Here is a 20,050-nt window from a genome sequence, read left to right as displayed (position 1 = left end):
GAGTCAGATGTGGGTAAATCTTGATAGACCTGAACTGACCCAGGGCTGCTCTCTGCTCTCTGGGTCACACAGAAGAGCAGGACTTTTGTGGAAGGAAGGTCTAGGCTATCAGGAGTCAGGCAGGAACATCCCTGTAAAAACACAGAGAAAAACAACACCCTATCCTTCAAGTACACTCAGCAATGAAAACAGCACTCCCACAGATTAAACCAGAATAAATGTAATGAAAAATGAAAAACACTGTAAGCTATTAGTTATGCTACCTGTTATGCATTTGGTTTAAGCCCTTTGAATGCTGATAAACTGTTTTCCCCTGTAGAAAATCTCCCTGCATTATTGCTGCTTTCCTTATTCACCGCATTTGCAGTCATCACTAGTAAATTCAAGTAATGAATTAATGAGGAGTCTGGGTGGCATCATAATGCTGTCTTGCACACTACCACAGCTACCACTCAGCAATTCCAGGATGCTTAAACCTGCCCAAGTGGATTAATCCTTGCAGTGCTTTTCTGTTGTATGTCAAGGCAGTGAAAGTCCCTACAGGCATAACAGAAACCCTTCAGGGCACCACATTTCAGGGTCTGTGGGGCAGAAAGTCTATTTGGTACCAATCCAATGCCTCTAGGAAGTGTCAGATCTGCTCTGTGAGCACTCTGCAGACAGTCTACACATGTTCCATAAATCTGCCTGCTGGGATGGTTTTGGCTCCCAGCACACAGGCTGGGTATTGCACGTGCAGCAGGGTGTAGCAGGTTCAGTGATTCCACACAGTGGAATCCAGTGCTCAGGATATGTGAAGTCCACCCAGTGTTTCTATAAAGCACCAGAACAGCTCATGGTGTGAGTAGTTTGTGCAAGATAGAGCAGGGGCTGTCATCCTTGTGTGTTCACAGAGGAATAGAATGAAGTGAAATCACCCTCCTGGAAATGCTGGACCCTCTAACTCAGACACCATGCCAGCAGCTCTGTGCATGTGTTATAAAAATGTCGAAGGGATTCAGCTGCCTGGCATCCTGCTCAGACTCCTGAGTACAAAAAGAGTCAGCACTAACCAAGATGCATGCTGGCTCTAATCAGAGCACTGAGAATCAAAAGAGGAGCAGGATTGTTAAACTGCTCACCCTGAAACATTTAACTGTGCAGCTTTGGTGTTATAAATGTGTGTGACTTCACTGAGAGTACATTGAACAACACCATAAACCTGGTACTGATGTGGCTTTTATGAAAGGACCAGCAAAGTGAGCTGTCTTACTCTCAGACAGCACTAAAATCAGGTCAATGGGGACATCTTCAAATTTGAGCACATGAGCAGCTCACCAGGTCCAAGAGGATCAATCCTATTTCTACATATCTTGCTGAACTGGAACCTAATTCAAAAAACAGGACTTACTGCAACCATATACAGAAATATACTGTATTCCATGCATTTTCCTCCACATGCTGAACTGGGAAGTTAAACATTGATTTCTAGCACATACCCTATTCCTACATCATTGATGCAGCTATATCTCTGCTGAAGTGTAAATGTTCATTGAATTATTGAAACACTTATAATGTTGTAAAGGAAAATGTTAATCTTAACAAGACACACAAATGCCTGCAAGAACAAGAAATCAATTGTAAATAGATAGGAAAAAAAGTATCTTTTTTTTCATTTCAGTGATTTGTGGCCCTGCAGTGAACTCCAATTTGGAAAGGAACTGAATAATGTTTTGCAGCTGGTCAGAAAATGCAAACCCATTTGCAGAATTTTTTAAAATATCACAGACATTGTCCCAGTATTACGGTGGGGGGGAAAAAAAGTGAAACTATTTAGAAACAACAAAGAAGGTGTTTGTTAATAGTGAACTCAAAGCTTTACCTGAAATATTACATGAACATACCTAGATATCACAAAAACTACAAATGTCATGAATTTGTTTGCTACAGAGAAGGAGTAGCCAAAATGTATGGTGTGTTACAGTCCAAGGCAAAATGCAGCAATTTCTGCAAACAAGCTGTATGTAGTGCCCTTTGAGTTTGCTTAGGAAAAAAAAAATATAATATTCAATTCTTTAGCCAAAATTCTGTTTGGGGAATGAAGGTCTAGGGGAGATGGGCACAGAATGAACCAGTTCCTTCTGGCTGTCTCTCTTTGCTGCATCCAGCTCTATTCCAATTCCACAGCAGTATCCCCCTGCACCAGCCCACAGGAATATAATGGAGGAGGATAATGCTCACAAATTCTCTGTATTTTTGGTGTCACACAGGAGTGGGATTTGGAGGTTGGCTGGAGAACAGAAACAGGAGCCAGGGTGCCCAGGAAATGCAGACAGCCAAGGCAAACTGCAGCACTGCTGCTCCACACACACTTCCCAAGATCAGCAATTTAATTTTATGTCTGTTGTATTGCTGCCTGGAATCAAAAGACAAAACTTTCCAAACAACATAAGAGTGGTAAGATAAAAAGCAATTCTTTAATGAAAGCTTTCAGGTGCACAAAAATGGCTCTGCACACATGTGATACAGGATTTGTATAATTTTTATAAAGTTAATTTATTGGTACATCTGGCCAGTACATCCAATCAGAGATCAGTTGCCCCAGTAACCCACCCTTGGCTCTGCCCCTCTGGAGCTGGTCCAGGGGTTTTTTTTGTCCTATATGTTGTTATGTCTCTCAAATTCTGGTGGAAAACAAGATGTCCTTGTTAGAAATTCCCTTCTTGAGAATAAGACTAAACAGAATTTCAAGAATGTGTTAGAAAGGGTTAGCTTATTGTTCTAAAATGTGAGAGAGGGGAGGAAAAGCACTATAAACTATACAACTATATATTAAAAATCTACAAAGCGACAAATATATGAAAAAAGCTAAAAATCTTTATAAAAATCAATATCACACAGTGCAAGGCCACCACACCTACACCTAGATTATACCATGCCTGTGCATGGGGTAGACCCAACCATTAAGGTACAACCTTGGAATGTGTTCCATGATGCTGATCCCCTAAAAGGAGGGCCAGCTGGGAGCATCCAGATGAAAAGCAGCTTCTGCAATGGTGTTTATTGTCTTGAACATTTTCAGAACTGTAATGCAATATTATACAGCTAAATATATGGTTTTATTAAAAAAAAAAATCACTCATTGCCTTTGTCCTTTATGAAGAAGATCTATGTGTTTGCAGACCAGAATATTCTGCTGATGAGGAATATTTTTCTCCTGGCAGGAATCCAAGCATCAAAATGTGGGTTTTTGTAGCTGTGGTGAGTAATCTGTCAGCAGGGAAACCATGACAGCCTAGAGGAGGAAGAGAAGAAAAAAATCCAATCACATTGGAAACAGATACTCCATAAAAATAAATAAGGGGGAAATATTTTCCAGCTCTGAAGCCTTGTGTTGAAAGTTATTATCCTGACAAAAATGGTACACTCAGATTTATTTGCTAGAATTTCTTATGATGAATCAGGCAAGAGCTGAAAATCAGTGTATTGCAGCTGATAGATTTTCTCAGTGTGGACAAAATATATTAATGGACAGCTTAGGAGCAATTCACACAAGCATTTAGATCAAATGCTGAAGCCTTTTTGGCATGTTGTGATGTATTCTCTGCTACTTCTAGGAGATGCTGTGGGTACCCAGACATCACATGGGCTGGCTTGTGGATTCCAGCACTTTCCATTAGCATCAGTGAGAGCCACACCAGAAGATGGGCTCTGAAATTTATCCCAGTTTAACTGTACTTTCTGTAATGAAACATGGAAAATCCTCACTGAGGTTAAGAGTGTGCCATCCAGCCCTGCTGCCCTGCCTGGCCAGCCTTTGGCACAGCTGTGAAATGGCAGTGATTTAGTCAGGTAAATGAAATGTGGTGTTGTAGCAGCTCTGCTGCCCCTTCCATGCCTGTGCTCACAACAAATCCCACACTTGCCTGGCCTTGATAAGGCTTTACCTGGTTCTTTACCTGGTGCTGTGATTTCACAACAAGGTCTGACTGCACATTGTTATTCTGGCCCAGCACTGGGTTTGTGAGGGTTCTCCAGGGGCTGTGGTCTTGTTCTTCCTTTCCCCTCATCACTGCCAGGTGTGGAAACCCAGGGCACCAGGAATATTTCTCAGTCTGCTCTGGGGTGCCCTGACCCCCAGGGGAGCAGTGACTCTGACCCTCATTCATGGAGAAAGTTTCCCAGACTTCAAGATAGACTGGAATCCACAAAAGTGTGAAATAGATTATAGAGAGTAGTGTAGGTGTATCACTTGGTGAGAAATTGAGGTTTTGGGATTTTTAGTATGTTGTGGATGGAAGCAAGATGGAGGCTTTGGGTGGAGGCAGATTGTTCTTCTTTACCTTCTTCCTCCTTCTCCATGGGTTTGGGTGGCATTTTGTAATTGGGCAGAAAAGTCTGCATTGCAGCTCTTTGGGATCAGTTATTGGGTTAAAATGGAAAATAATCCAGGTGTCAGCTCTTTATTGGATAGTTTAGCTTTAAAAGACCTTGTAACAAGAGATTGTTGCCATTTTGTGCCTTCTAATGAAAAGCTGCCAAACTCACAGTAGTGAGACTGTTTTACTGATAAGAAATAATAAACACCTGAGTCCAAACATGAACAATTCTCTCAAGTGCCTTCAATCCAGACCCAGAGAAACTGATAGCCAGGGCCAGCCAGGCACACAGAGGTGTCTGAGTTACAGCTGTGCAGCCCCTCAGTGCTGCCCATTCGTGGCTGCATCTCAGCCCTGCTTGCATCTCCAGCTGAGCAAATAATCTATTCTTCAGTTTGCTCTCTGTGCTACAAGTGGTAGAAAATACTATATAAACACGACCCACACATTCATTATTTTTATAGGTTGATAAAATACAAAGATGACATTTTCCTTTCATCCCCCCAGCCCCCCCAAAAATGTGCATCTGGAACCCAAAGTAAAGGGCTTCTTTCTTTTAAAAAATAATATTTAGGGCAGTTAGAAACATTGCAAAATTAAAACAAAAAATCCAAGCACTTTGTTGAATTTTAAGGACAAAACTATGATTTTAACACAAATTTGTTAGTAATTTTGACTGTGTCCAATGTCTGAGGTTTTAGCAAACACAACACTAAACCCCTTATTTATTCATTTGGAGCACACCTAGACTTCATCTCAGAACTCTGACAATGCCATCTCTGTTTTTCTTTTTACCTCTGAAAGTTTTCTCTAGCTTTTGTCAGCTTGGTAGATCGAAAGCCAAAAAAAAAAATAATAGGCTACTGAGATCTGGCAATAATTTTCTGAAATTCCAGGAATGCTGAGAGGGGAGTTGTGGTTTATGTTAAATGCCAAGTGTCCCTCATGGCTCCCATGATCACACAGCGTCACCCACACCATAACTTTTCAGGATTATTCAAATCTTTGCTCTTCCAGCATTTTCTCAGGGAAAGTTCCCATTGGTGTCAGCAGCAGCTTTTCCTGAGAGAAAATAACTGGCTTTAAGTGTTTGGGAAACTGCAGTTTCTAAACCAGACCCTGGGACCTCAACATTTAACATGTTTTAATTGAGAGGTTGAGTTAATCATTAGAGTAAATCCAGTGAGTTAATTACCAAAAATCCCAACAGTTTATATTGTAGATTTCAATTAGTGATAAAACCTGGGTCAAGCAACAGCAGAATATCACCAAAATAGATCACATTTGTGCCCAGAAATATTTGTGTTACAAATGTTTTCCATAGTCAAAATTGTGATGTGCTCTGGGGTAAATTTGAAACGTATGTTTTAACATTCACTATTTATTGTGGAACCAGGTTGAATTGAAGGTAGAACAGAATTGACCCTAATCTCCAAATAATGTTATCTTTATTTCTTTTTTTTCTTACCATAATTGTCCATTTTCTGTTTTCAGCCTCCTGGAAAACTAATGACTGTGGAGAATAAAATACTTCATCATCAACTTCTTCAGGCTTTCTGGGTAAACAGTGTAAAAAAGTCCAGTTGGAAGCAGCAGATTTTGCAGTCTGTAGATTAAAAAACATATAAAATATAGACATATGTGAGGACATTAGAAAAATCCTTAACTAGTAAAAAAGTTAACAAATTTTATATTAACTCCCACTCTGGTTACTTGGATGATGAACTCAGAAGAATTCCACAGACTTCAAAAGAATTCCTCATCTGTGAATAAGATGGGAATATCTCCATGCAAGTCTGTAAGAGTTCAATGCTGACTTCACAAAAGTCAAAAAGTCACTCAAATTTCTCTGAGTTTAGAAGTGGAGTGAAACCCTCTCTGCTGCACATGTTCTGGAGCTGGATCCCGTTGGGAAGCTCTGAAAGAGGCCAAGCCATGTGGAGTGTATGATATAATTAAAACTTTGTTATCTTTGTGAGTTTTCTCAGCTGGAGGGAGGTTTGCATGTGGCTCTTCCATGGCCCCACTCAAGACCCCCAAACTCCTGCTTGGTTGATGTTGATTCTTATAAATGCAAAGTGTTGCTCTGATTTTTTAAGATATTCTAAACCTTCTGATATTTACATTCTTGTAACGAACTTTCTCACACACTTTATGTAAATAACTTATTGTTTTATGTTCCTTTATGGAAGAGAAATTTGATGGACTGTTCGTTTGTCCAGTGTCATTGGAGAGGTGGCACTTTCACCCTCCAACCCACTGTCACTTTTAAAAATCTATAAATGTTGGAGTTAGAAAATAAACTTCCCCTTTTTCACATTGAGAACAGCGGTGTGTGTGTCATGTTGTTTTGTGTCCTATGGTGATATGGAAACTGTGAAAACATAAATAAACCCCAAAATCTCAGTTTTTACCTGCATTGTAATCTGATAACCTTGAAAAGCCTTTAGTTTTTCTTTCTTCTCCTCCTCTTGTCCCATGCTTATCCAAGTGTCTGTGACTAAGACATTGGCACTGTCTGTAGCTTCCAAAGGGTCTGTTGTGAGAAGCAACTTGGTACCATACTAGAGTGAATAAAATTAGGAAAATCTTTAAGACAAGGAACTTCATTTATAATGATAATAAACTCTATTCAAACTATTCTACTGGGCTGTTTCTTAGGCTCCTACCTCTTTGGAGTTCTGTTCACTTATTTTAGTTATCCTGAGGTCTGGTTCAAAGCCCTGACAAAAGAGATGATGGGTAAGACATCATTATACATGTGTTAGATCTTCACTTATCAATAAGAACAGTTAGAAAAATACTTATTGAACCATTGTGAACCGTTGGCCATGGAAGAAGAATACCTTCAAAACTGTAAAACTTGAGGAAACTGTTGATTTTGTTGAAAGTTTATTTTGGAGATAAAGTGGTGAAAATTGTTCTAAAAATATAAGAAAAATGTATTTTGACAATTACAGAATTAAATGCATATACAACATTTAATTTTTTTGTTCTAAACTGATTTAAAAATATTTTATATTGTATTACAATGCAATATAAAATGCTGCACATTCTAAAATGCTGCACCACAAATTTACATGAAATGAGACGCAACACTTCCACCTATCTGAAACAGGCCTAATTTTTTTTTTTTTTTTTGGACAGGGAGAGTGCATTGGATGGCTTTGTAAGGCTTTATCAGATGGAACTGTGATCCTCCATGGTTTATACTCCTGTCATGTATTCCCATTTTTGATGTTGGGCTCAGTGGAATCACTCCTGCTTTGCATCCAAATAACAGGATTTTGTACCTTGGTTCTGAAAACAGGCACTCGGGATAGATGCAGGCACCCCCAGCTGGGCCCCTGAGCCATGCCTGAGTGTTTGAGACAAGCCTGGTGCAGTTTGCCTTCCTTTCTGCTCGGGTTTGCTTTTCCTTACCCTGGGAGTGGCAATCCTCAGGTGCATTCCCAGCTTTGCAGCGCTCACCATGAAGGAGTGCAGGACGTTGTTGCCGTCCCCGATCCAGGCCATGGTGAGCCCCTGCAGCCCTCCATAGTGCTCCTGCCAAAGCAACCACAAACCCTGGGGTTACATTCCAGAGGAGCTGGCAGGCTGATGGACAGGAGGGAATGATCAGAAAGAAGGGTCTGTGCAAAGGCAGCTGGCTGCCTTCAAGTGCTGCCTGCATGGAGCACACCTGGAATTGCTGCTCCTGCAGGATGGTCATGGAAGGGAAGCCCCCCTGTCGTACAAGAAGGGCCAAGTGCTGCTGCTTCCCCTGGAGAAGGACATTGTCACAGACACATTTTATGAAAAATCCTTTCCTTAGGATTTTTCTCCTGAGAAGCTGAGAAGCCTCAAAAACAAAATGTAAACAATGATTATCTGCTGCTGTGGAATGCAACAAGTAGATCTGTGATTGGTCTCCAATAATTGTTTCTGATTAATGGCCAATCACAGTCAGCTGGCTCAGACTCTCTGTCCAAGACACAAGCTTTTGTTATCATTCTTTCTTTTTCTATTCTTATCTGGCCTTCTGATGAAATCCTTTCTTCTATTCTTTTAGTATAATTTTAATGTAATATATATCATAAAATAATAAACCAGCCTTCTGAAACATGGAGTCAAATCCTTGTCTCTTCCCTCTTCCTTGGACCCCTGTGAACACCACCGCAGGACACATTGGCACATGTGAGAAGGACACATTGACACATGTGAGGATGACACATTGGCACATGTGAGGACACATTGGCACATATGAGAAGGAAACACTGGCATATGTGCCACGTGGTGAGGCTCAGGCTGAGAGATTCAGCAGCTGACACAAAGTGATTTTAGCATCGCTGATGAACAGCTGTTCTTTGGGCCTCATAAACATCAGTGAGTGTTGGAAATTATTACTGTAGAGATAGTCTAAACGCCTGGAGTGGAACTCCTTCCAGCTTTCCCCCAGATTGTGAAAATATCCCAATTGAGGTTTGCTCTGGCTTGGTTGCCTCTGCACACTGTTCCCTATGGCCATGGCAGTGCCAGGTCCTGGGGGTGCATCTCCACCCCCAGCTGCACAGGACAGCAAAGAGCAGCACTCTGAAAGCAGCTGTGCCACTCATGGCCTGCAGCATTTGTTCTCCACTCTTCAGCCAAAGAGTGCAGGGATTTTTTTAAAAAAATGTGGACTACCCAAACTTGAAACAGCATTACAGAGTTAACTGTGGCTTTGCCTGGCGGCACTTAGAGCCTGGCCACATGCAGTTACTCTGTCCCTCCACCCCAAGCAGATAAGGCCTAAGGAGGAACAAGAGTACCAGGAGTTACATCCAGAGCAGGACAATTTGAGGCTCCTTAATGGGCCTTGTTTTAAATATCCATGTTTATAGGCACTTAAGCTGCTACCAAAATTTTTACAAAAACATAACCAAATTCTCCTATAAGCCTGCCCTGTAAAACTCTACCTCATGACTTGAAACAAATTCTGGAGAGCCTTTTATTCTTAGTTCAAATCTGGGCCATGCTACAATTGCATTGTAGTAGCTGGAAGCCAGACAGTGTTTCAACACTTTGTGTGACATGATTCAATGCTTGTCAGAGAGGATAAGCATCCACATTGTACTAAGTGGCAACCTTGCAGGCAGTTGCAGAAAAGATGCCAAAAGACCAAACAGGAAAAGGGCTGGGACCACCCCCTCCTCTCCTGGCAGCAGCTTCTCCTAAACAAATAGTTTGTGAGGTTGTTCTGGAACAAAGTTATTAGCATTTCTTTCAGTGACCACAATTTTGAGTCAAAAATGGTAGTACTTGAAAATTGAATGACATTAAAGTGCTGTAAATACCTAGACTGGATAGAGTCCTAGACTGTTCAGGTTTAAGGCCTAAAACTATGCTATTGCAAAAATATTGCTTTTCAGATAAGTTTGTTAACAGCAGGCTCATTTGCAGAGGTTGGATGCAAGGGCATTTACAGGAGAACAAATCAGGACTGTGTGGACATGGAAGTTATTTCAGTATAACCATTCTGCAGGTCTCCAAGGATCTTTCAAAGTCCTTCCACATCTCCTAGCAATAGTGCTGCTAGGAGAAGGCCAAACTGAAGCATTTATTTAAGGTGTTGTTTCCATTTAGAGCTTAGTGATAGCTGAGACCAGAACCCACAGCCAGAAGCAAGTGAGACAGTCCTGAGTTCTTTTCATCTCACTGTTTAAAAATAGACATCTCAGCCTTAATACTCAAAGCATTGACTAGAGTCACAAATACACTGCTATGTTAAACTACTTCACCTTACTGCCAGCTGCTGCTCTGCATTAAAAGAAGCCCAGTGCATACTAAGTGCTCTCCTCTGTTTTCCCAAGCTGCTGGCTGTTACAGATAAAATATGGAGTACTGGACGTGTCTGTATAATGATCCCTGATATGCAGTGCAAATTGCAAACCACATCTGCAGTGACTACTGTGTAGAGTGGACATAGCTGACCTGATTTTAATGAAGATGCTTTGCTAATGGAAAGAGTCATAGCAGGGCAGAATCAAGCCGTGTGTGTGCCAGTGAAGCCTGTTTTGTATCCTGTGCTAGGCTTTATGCTGCCACTGGTGCACTGCTGCTGTAATTCAAACCTCTTCATCTAAAGCCAGATCACTGTGTCTGTGACTGTACTGCTTATAAGCAAACACACCCCCTCAGCTTCCAGCAAAGATGAGGTGACTCTGTTGGTCAGAACCAGAAAGCTTGGAGGCAAAACAAAAGCTACAGTAAATAAGACACACTTCCCCTCCCACCCTCTCCCTCTTGTAGTATGTGCTTACACAATCACACAGGTGAAATCCTGCTGAAAGTGTTTTGCCATGATAGTAACACTCTAAATTAAATGAGAGCCTTTACAATCAATACCTGCTGATCACCAGAACCTCTGAAGAAATTTCCCCTTTGCATCCCTCCCCAGTTTTTACAAATTATGTCATATTGATGTAGGCTTTACTCCTGCATGGGTGCTCTGCAGTTTCACTCTACATTTGGAACATGACTCCTAGTAAATCCACACAAAAAATAACACATTTAGAAAGTCTAGAGCCCTTCTCCCTTATGAAGGTTCTTTGACAAAGTAGTTATTGCTGCTGTAGTGCCATAAATCTTGCCTGTGTTATTTTCATGAAAAATCCCAGCTAAATAAGTAATACCAATTTTACATTCAATTTTCTCACCCTCATGTTGCTTTTATAATGTTTCATTCTGTTCTTATCCATGGCTGCAGTGTATCAGTGTAGGCAACTCTTGGAGAAAATCAGTCTGCTCAGTGATTTGACCCTGCTGTATGTGTGGAGAAGCCTGGGTTAACTAATTGGGGACATTTGTGTCTGCCTCTGCCTGGACTTGCTTCCAGCGAGACTGAAACTCTGACACCATTATAGATTAATTCTGAAATGTTTGACCACAACTGTCATAACAGCCCTCAATTAAAACAAGCTTTTGAATAATGAATCAATAATCTGTCAAATTTTAAAATGGAATGCCAGGGACTAATCAAAGCTTTAGCCCTTCAGGAGACAGTGCAATCCAGTAAATGAGAAACTGGGCAAACTTGGATCTTCTGCTTCTCAAACTGGGCTTAGGGCAGATGCTGGGCCAGTTCTTTCTTATTCCCACACTGGTTTTTGTCCTGGTTATTGATGCAGTATATTTTAGAAGATCAGGACAGATCTTAGTTGGGATTTCTAATTGTTAGAATAATAAGGATGATTATGGTGATGAATTTGAAAATTGTAATAATTTGAGGTCTTGGGATCACACAGCAAGGAGAATTTGAGAATATATTGCAGCCCTTTTCTAGCTGGGCAGCATTATTTGTTATGCTGTTTAAAAAGAAACCACCGATGTATTTCTTATGCCAACCGTTGCTTTCTGAAAAAGAAAATTCCCCCCAGACCAGTGACATAAAAAGCTAGTGGCATATGGATCCACTCTAATTACCAGTCTGGCCAGCTAGAAGCGAGCTGATTTGGCCAGTGACATTAATATCAATTGAATCAATGTCAATAGCCAGGCTGTCTCTGGAATACAGATGGTGTGATGCTGCCCTCCAGCCACGCTGAGCAGAGCAGAAGCTGAGCCACAGCTCCTGCCCAGGACACTGAGAGGCACTGGGTGAACTCAGCTCGTGGCTGTTTCAGAACAAGCAGGGCACTTCAGGCGCTCAGTGTGTGCTCACAAACTCACAGTCTTTAAAGGATAAATCCCCAAATCCTCAAAAATAGCTTATTTATGTGTTTGCAACCATTCCAAGTGGGTTATAACTTGAGCACACTCAATTCAACACAACCTTTAAGAGGAAGATAGTGTATATATAGGTTAAGTAAAACATTTTTCTTGCCTTAATGGAGGGCATTAACCCTGAGCACAATATTAAAGGACAGAGCCAGCTTAGACTTCAAACACATGAGGGGGTCCAGGTCGCTCAGGAAGAAGGCACTGGGCAGGAAGATGCTGAACCTGAGGAATCTCACCCCAATATCCATAACAGGAACACACTGCATGATCTGAAAAGAGCATTTCCAGGATGAGAATTTGCTCTGAATACAGAATGAGAATTGACAGCCCTGAAAATAAACCAGCTGCATTGTTTGGGGGATGCAATGGACTATACTAAAATGAACCTGTGAAAAGAGAAGAGAAGCTATAAACAAGAAAACATTTTTTCAAAACAAACCATGCAATTATGTAGTTTCAGACCAAAGAGAAAGTTCTTGAGGAGGGTTCAAGAAGGCATACAACTAAATTAATAGAATATAGAAAATGGAAGAAGAAAAATGTGCTAAGCATGAAGAGGACCAGAGTGAGTATAGAGCTGCACTGAAAAACAGAGAAGAAAAAAAAAAAGAAAATAAAAAAAGTACATCTTGGGTATGTACTGACAGCAGGGAGGAACAGATCCAGGCAGGAAAATATTTACAGGGATAGGGAAGAGACATTTTTTAAAGAGAAATAAGCTGCACAAAATCTCTAGTTACATTTAAATATTAGGGTAGCAGTCTGTGCCACTACTGTAGTTTGCATATATGTATAAATCAAATAAATTGCCTTTGTATTGCACAGAAACGGTCTAAATGTTATGTATGGTCTTTCAACTCATTTAAAGAATCAGTGGTACCATTCCACATCCTTCCTGTATTAATCTACTTGCAGGCAGGACTTGGATGACATCTTGCTGAAAATCCCATAAGAAACTTGATTGGGCTAAGTAGCAACCAGACCCTGTGGCTCACACCTCTTCAAGAGTTAATCTCACTTCTGTGGCCTGGTAAAGTTCATTATATGATTAAAATGTTGTTTCATTACATGCCACCCCCGTCTTCTCCAACTCACTGTACAGTGCAAAGAGGAAAAAAAGGGAGCAGAGGGACAGAAAGGGAGAGTTCAGGCAGTGCCATCACTCACAGGGAGCTGCTGAGAGCTCTCCCCTGCCTGCCCCTCTCTCCTGGATAGGAAACAGGAATGGAAAGTGAGTCAGCAGCCAGCAGTGCAACATGCCCTTGGCACAGCAGGGTGGCCACCCAGCTGCCCTATAAAGATCTCCTGACAAATTTTGGGCTGAGGAACACGCTGGAAAGAGTCAGGGAGAGATGGGTAGATGGATGAAGTGGTGCTCTGCCTATTGGGCTGAGTGTGAAAGTGCTGCAAATTTAAAAAAAAAAACTTCCTCATCTGTATAAAAGCTGAGCCATTCTTTGTGATCACTGTAAGCGCTCATTTTGTCATGACACCTCTCCATGTCTTTTGTTTGAGCACCAACTACTATGGACCTGTTTCTTCATCACCAAATTCATCCTCCCTGGTGTTTGGTGCAGCAAGAACACCCACACCTGTTGGTGCTGCCCCTGGAAGTCAAGCCAGGGAAGAGTGCAGCCTGGGTTCATATTCACCTGGAGCTTCTGCCACAGCTGTCCTGTGCAAGGATGCAATGGAGGAGCAGAGGGTGATCAACAGGGCATGTTCCCATCCTGCTGCTTTCCACAGGCTTCCCCCTAAGATCAGTGCAGAAAGAGATGCATCTCCAGAAGGTGACTGGGATGCTCATTGGACTCTCTTCATTAGCTGGAGGTGGAGTAGAGGGCAACAGCACTGTGAGCCTGGGTGCTGGAGTCAGTCAGTGGCTGAGATAAAACCACATTTAGGAGCAGAGATACCCATGGCTGTGTGGGCTGGGAGTTACAGATTGCTCTGGAGAGTGTTACTCACAAGTGATAAAATACTGATTAATAAGGTGTTTCCAAAACAGAACACCCCACAAAACACAAACAGAAGATTCTCCTGACTTTTGTTTGCACACAGTGTTAACAATAAAATTATGACATTCTCATAATAGCTTACTGTCTCTTATGCAATTTGAACATTGAGGCTGGCTCAATGTGATCTCACAAATCTCCCTTATCCTGAGGTCTGTAAGCATTTTAGTCTTTAGTTCACCAATTTTTGCTGGCCTCTTCACCATGAATATAAAAAATTTACAAAAAATTACTTAAAATAAAGAAGTGATTTTCACCAAACACATGAGCCTTCCAGTACTTAAGGTGTAAAGCATGAATAATTTAATATTACTCGCACTTGATCTTTTCCACACACTGAATGTCCCATAGCAAAGTCCCCAACAACTGAGAAACATAGCTGAATAAATCAGAAAATTATTCTGCCCTACCATTTTCAAGCAGTGTGGTTTTTATTCATTCAGAAAGTAAACAAGGTCAGAGGAGTTCATCATAGTTGTCAACCAGCCCTGCAGTATAATAATCTTTTTTATAAGCCAGATCCTCAACTGATTGTAAAACCATACAGTCCTTCTGTTCACAGATAAACATCTGGTATTCTGTGTGTGTAAAATATTATCCAGTTGTCAGATCCACTGTTACATTAGATGAAAAATAAAAAATACAATCTCTTATAACTGTTCTTTGAGGTGAGAAAGGTTTAAACTGGTTAAAGTGCCTGAACACTAAGTGTTGGTACTGGTAACATTAACTTGCTTATTCAAAACAAATTTGTTCAACCATTTCCTAATACATAAATAGTGATTCCTTTTAAGATGTCCACAGATTAGGGAGGAATCAAGAGCAAACTACTGAGTGTTTTTAAGCCAATGAAAAAAATCTGCTGACTTTGCCTGAGCAAGATTCTCATCTTTGTCTTAATATGTACAGCCTTCTGTACATTCTTTGGATTGCAGACTAATTCCAATAAAATACTTAATTTTATGCTTAACTTCAGTCCCCCACTACAGCTGATAGGACTATGTAATTGTTTTAAATTAAACAGGTCCTTAATCGTATTGCTGGATGAAGATCTCTTTAAACAACAAGTGCCATATAATTGCTACTTTGAAAAACCTAGAGATAAATGGATTTGAAGATGACTTCCCCAAATACTCACTAAGAATTAGCAAAAAAAAATTGTTTATATTTTTACCTGAAGAGTTAGGTAATCAGCTAAAATCTGAAGAGGATGGTATAAATCAGACAATCCATTGATTATTGGGACTGTGGCTTCTTTTGCCATTAGGTCCAGATCATTATGGTTATAAACTCGAGCCAAGATTGCATTTGTCATGCTGGACAGCACCCTAGAGATGGCAGAAAATACTCAAGTCAAACATAATAAATATACCACTATTGCACTCTTCACCATGCAACACATAAATATTAATGAGAAATGGTAATGAATCAATATTTTTCAGCTATCTGAATAATTTATCATGCCTGCAGAACTGACTCAAATGTAGTCATTTAACAAGCTGCTAATAAGTAAGAAGTTTCACTTCCTAACACTACTATAGTAAGTAAATGAAAACTGCTGCTCTATTTTATATTCTTTCCTCTTTAGCTTTTCATTGTAGATGGAACATTGATACATGTTAATCTCTCTGAATAAGATAAGAGATTATGTGATAGTGTGACAGTTAAAGAATTGGATAACCTCAGAAGAGATAAGGTATATGATTTTTTCAGTCTTTTAGCAAAGAACAAATTCAGCATTGACTGAATATTATAGACTCTGTATGGTAGCCTGACTTTGTGTGGATCAGCAATACAGATCTTAGATTACCACAATTGTTTACTGATCTTAATAAACACAGAAACACAACAGGCTGGGATTGTTGGTCTGCTTTCTCCTACCTACACACCTGTGTATTGACTCACAGGGTTCAAGTAATGCCCAAATTTCAAACTCAGAACAAGGGAAGGGGTTGCAGAAGCCCCTGTACCATTCTGGCATTAACTTCATTTGCTGAAGTGTGAAAGACACAGGAATTAGCATAGTATACTCTGAATTTTTTAGATAAATTAAATATGGATTGGAGCTCTTAATTTCTCTGCATTTCTGTGTTTTAATCAGGCCCTGAAGCTTGACTTTGAAGTAGCATTTTGTGTGTTTTCATATTATCTGAAATAGGACCTTGAAACAAAACAAGGGAGGACTGAATTAGGAAAATGTGGAAAAAATCCTTGCAGTATCTGCCTTCCTGATTAGCCATGGCAAATTCTTGCATCTCCTCTTGTGGAAATAAGGCTGTTAGTACCATCATCATCAAGGGCTCCTGATGAAGTCAGTTATAAGAATTTTCTACTCATATCAGACGCTCCTCACACAAGCAAAGCTCTTATAAAATTACAAGATTGCCTGTAGAGCTCTCTCTGAAGAAAAGACTGTCAATAGAAGCTACAAATGAAAAGGAGGAACTGAACAAGGTATTTACTGATTACAAAGTACTGGAAGAGTTACTGTTGGTGCCATTATTTCTTCTCAGCTCACCAGTTCCTTTCTCAGGGGGAAACCTGTTTTGTTCTGAGCTGGTCATCATGGATGTGATGCATGGTTCCTTTTGTTAGCCATCCCACTGGTGGATTCCCTAAACAAGACACAGCCAGCCCCCAACAGTCAAGGAAAGGGACAATCATATTGGGAAATGGCTCACTTTCCTTATAGCTTTTTTCTTCTTTTAGGATGTCAGCTCAGCGGATTCCTATTTGACACAGCTGATCAAGAAATTAAAGAAGATGGTTCCTTCATAAGGTATGCCATTAGGGAAAATTCAGTCATAATCAACAACTAGTGAAAACTGCTGGATTTTCATCTTTAGTCTGTTGGAAGTAGATATCAGATCTATTAGACACCTACCAGCAGGACATCAGACAGTCCTTCTGCCAGCATTTCTAGATGTCATGTTTTACAGTAGGAAAATCAGTGGTAAACTGGCTTTATTTTTTGTGAAAACAAAATGAAACTGAACTTGGGGGAAAAAAAAACACAAATAACCCTCACCTGGAGGTCTATGATTACAGGAGAATGATTAAGTCTCCAGTAATTTAATCAGTTGAAAGGAAATTGTGTAAGGCTGGAATTGCATAGGGGAAAAAAAGTCCTGAATATATAAAAGAGTCTTATCAAAGGTGAAGTTTTGGAAGCTGAGGGCTGTAAGCACGAGTTCATCAGGTGACTACATTTAATGTTCTTATTTTATCAACTACTAGGTCTTTCTCTCTTTTCATTCCTTTTCAAAACCATGAGACTATCACCTTCAAAATCCCAGAGCCTGGTAATATGTTATATTGGAACATTGAGTACATTGAAATGTTGCATTTCTCTCTTTTCAAAGTAATTTTTATTTGCATGGAGAAAACCTGAATTTTTTTTTACCTCAGCTGTATCCTCTGAGGCATCCAAAATGAAGCACAAAGTATGCCTTTTTCGTATGGCAGACTTTTGAATTTGAAAATGGGGCATTTGCATATGTTTTGTACAGAATACTGCTATGCAAGGTAGTTTTGCTTTTGTTTTGACAGTTTATATCCATTCAAAAGCTTTAAACTTCTCACAAAACCACTTCACTTTCACTCATAGTCTCACAGGGACAGACAATGGATGTGTTCTCAGCAAAATAAACCCGTTCCCCATAAATGCAGAGATTAATGCCCTAATAATTCCAGTGGTTAAATCATCCTATGAGCTCTTCAGAGCTCCACTGAACCTGAAGATGGCCCCTGAGCTTTAGTGGTGCCCAGTGGAACTGCTCTGCAGTGGGAAATCCAGACACAGTACTTATATTTCATTTCAGGTGACAGATCAGACATGTTAAACAGCACTGAAAGGCTCACAGCTCCTTAATGGGCGGAAACTTTTTGCCACAGTGTCAGCATAAATGTAAATGTCTTGTGAAGCATGGAGAAACTGATTTATGAGCAGGTAATAAGTCACTAAAAATATGTTCACAGCAGCAATGCTTTCAACCCTCACCTGCAGCAGTTCTAATAAAACCTGTGACTTTTATGGATCTGTGCCCCTTTTGCTTTAAGTCTCAATCTCAAATACTTCAAAGGCCTTCAGAGCCCCAGACACATGCCTGTAAATATTTGAAATACCCTCTGGGTCTACTACAGGCATTCTTTTTCTGTTCTTACATTATCTGAATGAGGTTGGGATGTCATCTTTCATTCACAAGAAGCACCAAGGAATTAACACTCCAGTTGTTCTTTTGGGTAAACTACTCAGCCTTGATTATGCAGTCAGTAGTATTTCTGCTAATGACAGCAGGAGTGGAGCAGAGCACTGGGACTGTAAGGATTTGGGAAAAGCCCCTGTCCACTGTAGCAAGAGAGAGTTGTGACTGAGCAGAGGAGCAAAATCCCCAGGTAGGAGTCATAAATAGGGGCTTGTCCCAGAAGAGCAAGCAGTGACAGAGAAAAGGGGGCTGGAGGTTTATTTGGGAAGTAGATATTGTAGAAACTTTATCCACAGAATGGGAATGCCTTCAGAATGGCTGGAAGGTTTACTTGCTTCTATTTATTGCCTTGTTTCTTGTAGTTTATTGTCTGCCTTTTTCCTTTTTTGCTTGTGCAAACAAAGGTCATTCAGGACACTGTAAACAAAAGATTTAATGTCCCTTTACTACACATTTGGGAAGAAGAAGAAATGAAAACTAGTTTATATTAAGCATATCCGTTTTTGCGTCAGATTTCCTGTAGGATGGGCATCTGACTGGCAGAGAGGCTGCAGGTGACAGTCCTGCATGGCTGGTGGGACAATGCTTGCAGAGGTTATTACAGAAAAATGTTTTGGAAGGGCCCTGACTTCATCCTTGCCCTTCCTGCAGGTTTGGCTGCTGGGGTTTACAGCCAGCTTTGCAGTAGTGCAGATGAGAGCTGCAAGGTGATCAGAGAGGGAGCACCTTGCTGCCAAGGAAAGGCTGAGAGAACTGGCATTATTCAGCCTGGAAAAGAGAAGGCTCCAGACTGACCTAACTGCAGCCTTCCAATACTTGAACAGAGCCCACGCAAAAGATGGAGAGGGACTATTTAGGGGCTTCAAACTGACAGAGAGTAGGTTTAGATGATTTTAGGAAAAATTCTTGACTGTGAGGATGGTGAGGCTCTGGCACAGGTTGCCCAGAGAAGCTGTGGATGCCCCATCCCTGGCTGTATTCAAGGCTAGGCTGGATGGGACTCTGAGCAACCTAGTCTAGTGAAAAGTGTCCTTGTCCATGACAGGAGGGTTGGAACAAGATGATACTTGAAGTCTCTTCCAACTCAAAATATTCTATGAACAACATGATATTTAAAGTCTCTTCCAACTCAAAATATTCTATGATTCTGTTGTTGCAGCTCACTTTGATTCTGGCAGATTTATGTATCTAGCAGAGAGTTAAGCCTAGTACTTCCAGGCCTCAAGGGATTGAGATTTTTACTTTCTACTATCAACACCATATGTCTTCCATTTCAGTAGTAAAAAAACAAGGAAGGAAAATTTAAAATGTCCAAATGTTTGATATTTTTTTCTTTAATTTTTGTTGGATTTCACCGCAGAGAACAGCAACACAGTTCTCAAACAGTGGTATTCAGCAAGAGAACTGTGGTATTCAGCAAAGGCAGTGGAACTCATCTGCCTGATTTGCACATTTTGAATCGAGCCTGATGACCTTGACACTGCATATCTTTCACCAGAACAAAAAGGACCACTCAGACACTGCTAACCTTCCAACAGCTGGGCCTGACTGAATCAACCTCAGGCTGCAAAAGGACTGCCTAGAAAGCAGGATAATGCTAAGGCTGGATGAAGCTTTAATAGCTGGTGTGCCATGGTAAACAGCAGGAGCACCTGCAACACAGGACCTCATGTTCTGCCAGCTTTCTGCAACATCAGAGGTTGCAGAAAACCTCTGAGCTCAGGTCCTCCCT

The 20,050-nt window shown here is 40.7% G+C and overlaps 1 protein-coding gene across 2 annotated transcripts in view; it reads right to left on the bottom strand.

Annotated features, from left to right (window-relative positions):
- Positions 1-2,492: 2,492 nt before the first annotated feature.
- OTC (ornithine transcarbamylase) overlaps positions 2,493-20,050 on the bottom strand; it is a 31,702-nt gene continuing 14,144 nt past the window's right edge. The window contains exons 5-10 of one of the 2 annotated variants that reach the window (XM_059466446.1): positions 15,288-15,441; positions 7,782-7,904; positions 7,028-7,081; positions 6,773-6,922; positions 5,827-5,964; positions 2,493-3,274 (exon numbers count right to left, since the gene is read on the bottom strand). In XM_059466446.1, coding sequence (XP_059322429.1) covers positions 3,215-3,274; positions 5,827-5,964; positions 6,773-6,922; positions 7,028-7,081; positions 7,782-7,904; positions 15,288-15,441 — 679 coding nt within the window. In that variant the 3' untranslated portion in view covers positions 2,493-3,214. Of the gene's footprint in view, positions 3,275-4,132; positions 4,178-5,826; positions 5,965-6,772; positions 6,923-7,027; positions 7,082-7,781; positions 7,905-15,287; positions 15,442-20,050 lie in introns of those variants that run through there. The other variant, XM_059466447.1, reaches the window with a different exon arrangement.

Source organism: Ammospiza nelsoni, chromosome 2 (assembly GCF_027579445.1).
Source record: "Ammospiza nelsoni isolate bAmmNel1 chromosome 2, bAmmNel1.pri, whole genome shotgun sequence".
Classification (NCBI taxonomy): domain Eukaryota; kingdom Metazoa; phylum Chordata; class Aves; order Passeriformes; family Passerellidae; genus Ammospiza; species Ammospiza nelsoni.
Note: the sequence above shows the minus strand (reverse complement) of the source record. Positions and strands in the feature narration are given on the sequence as shown.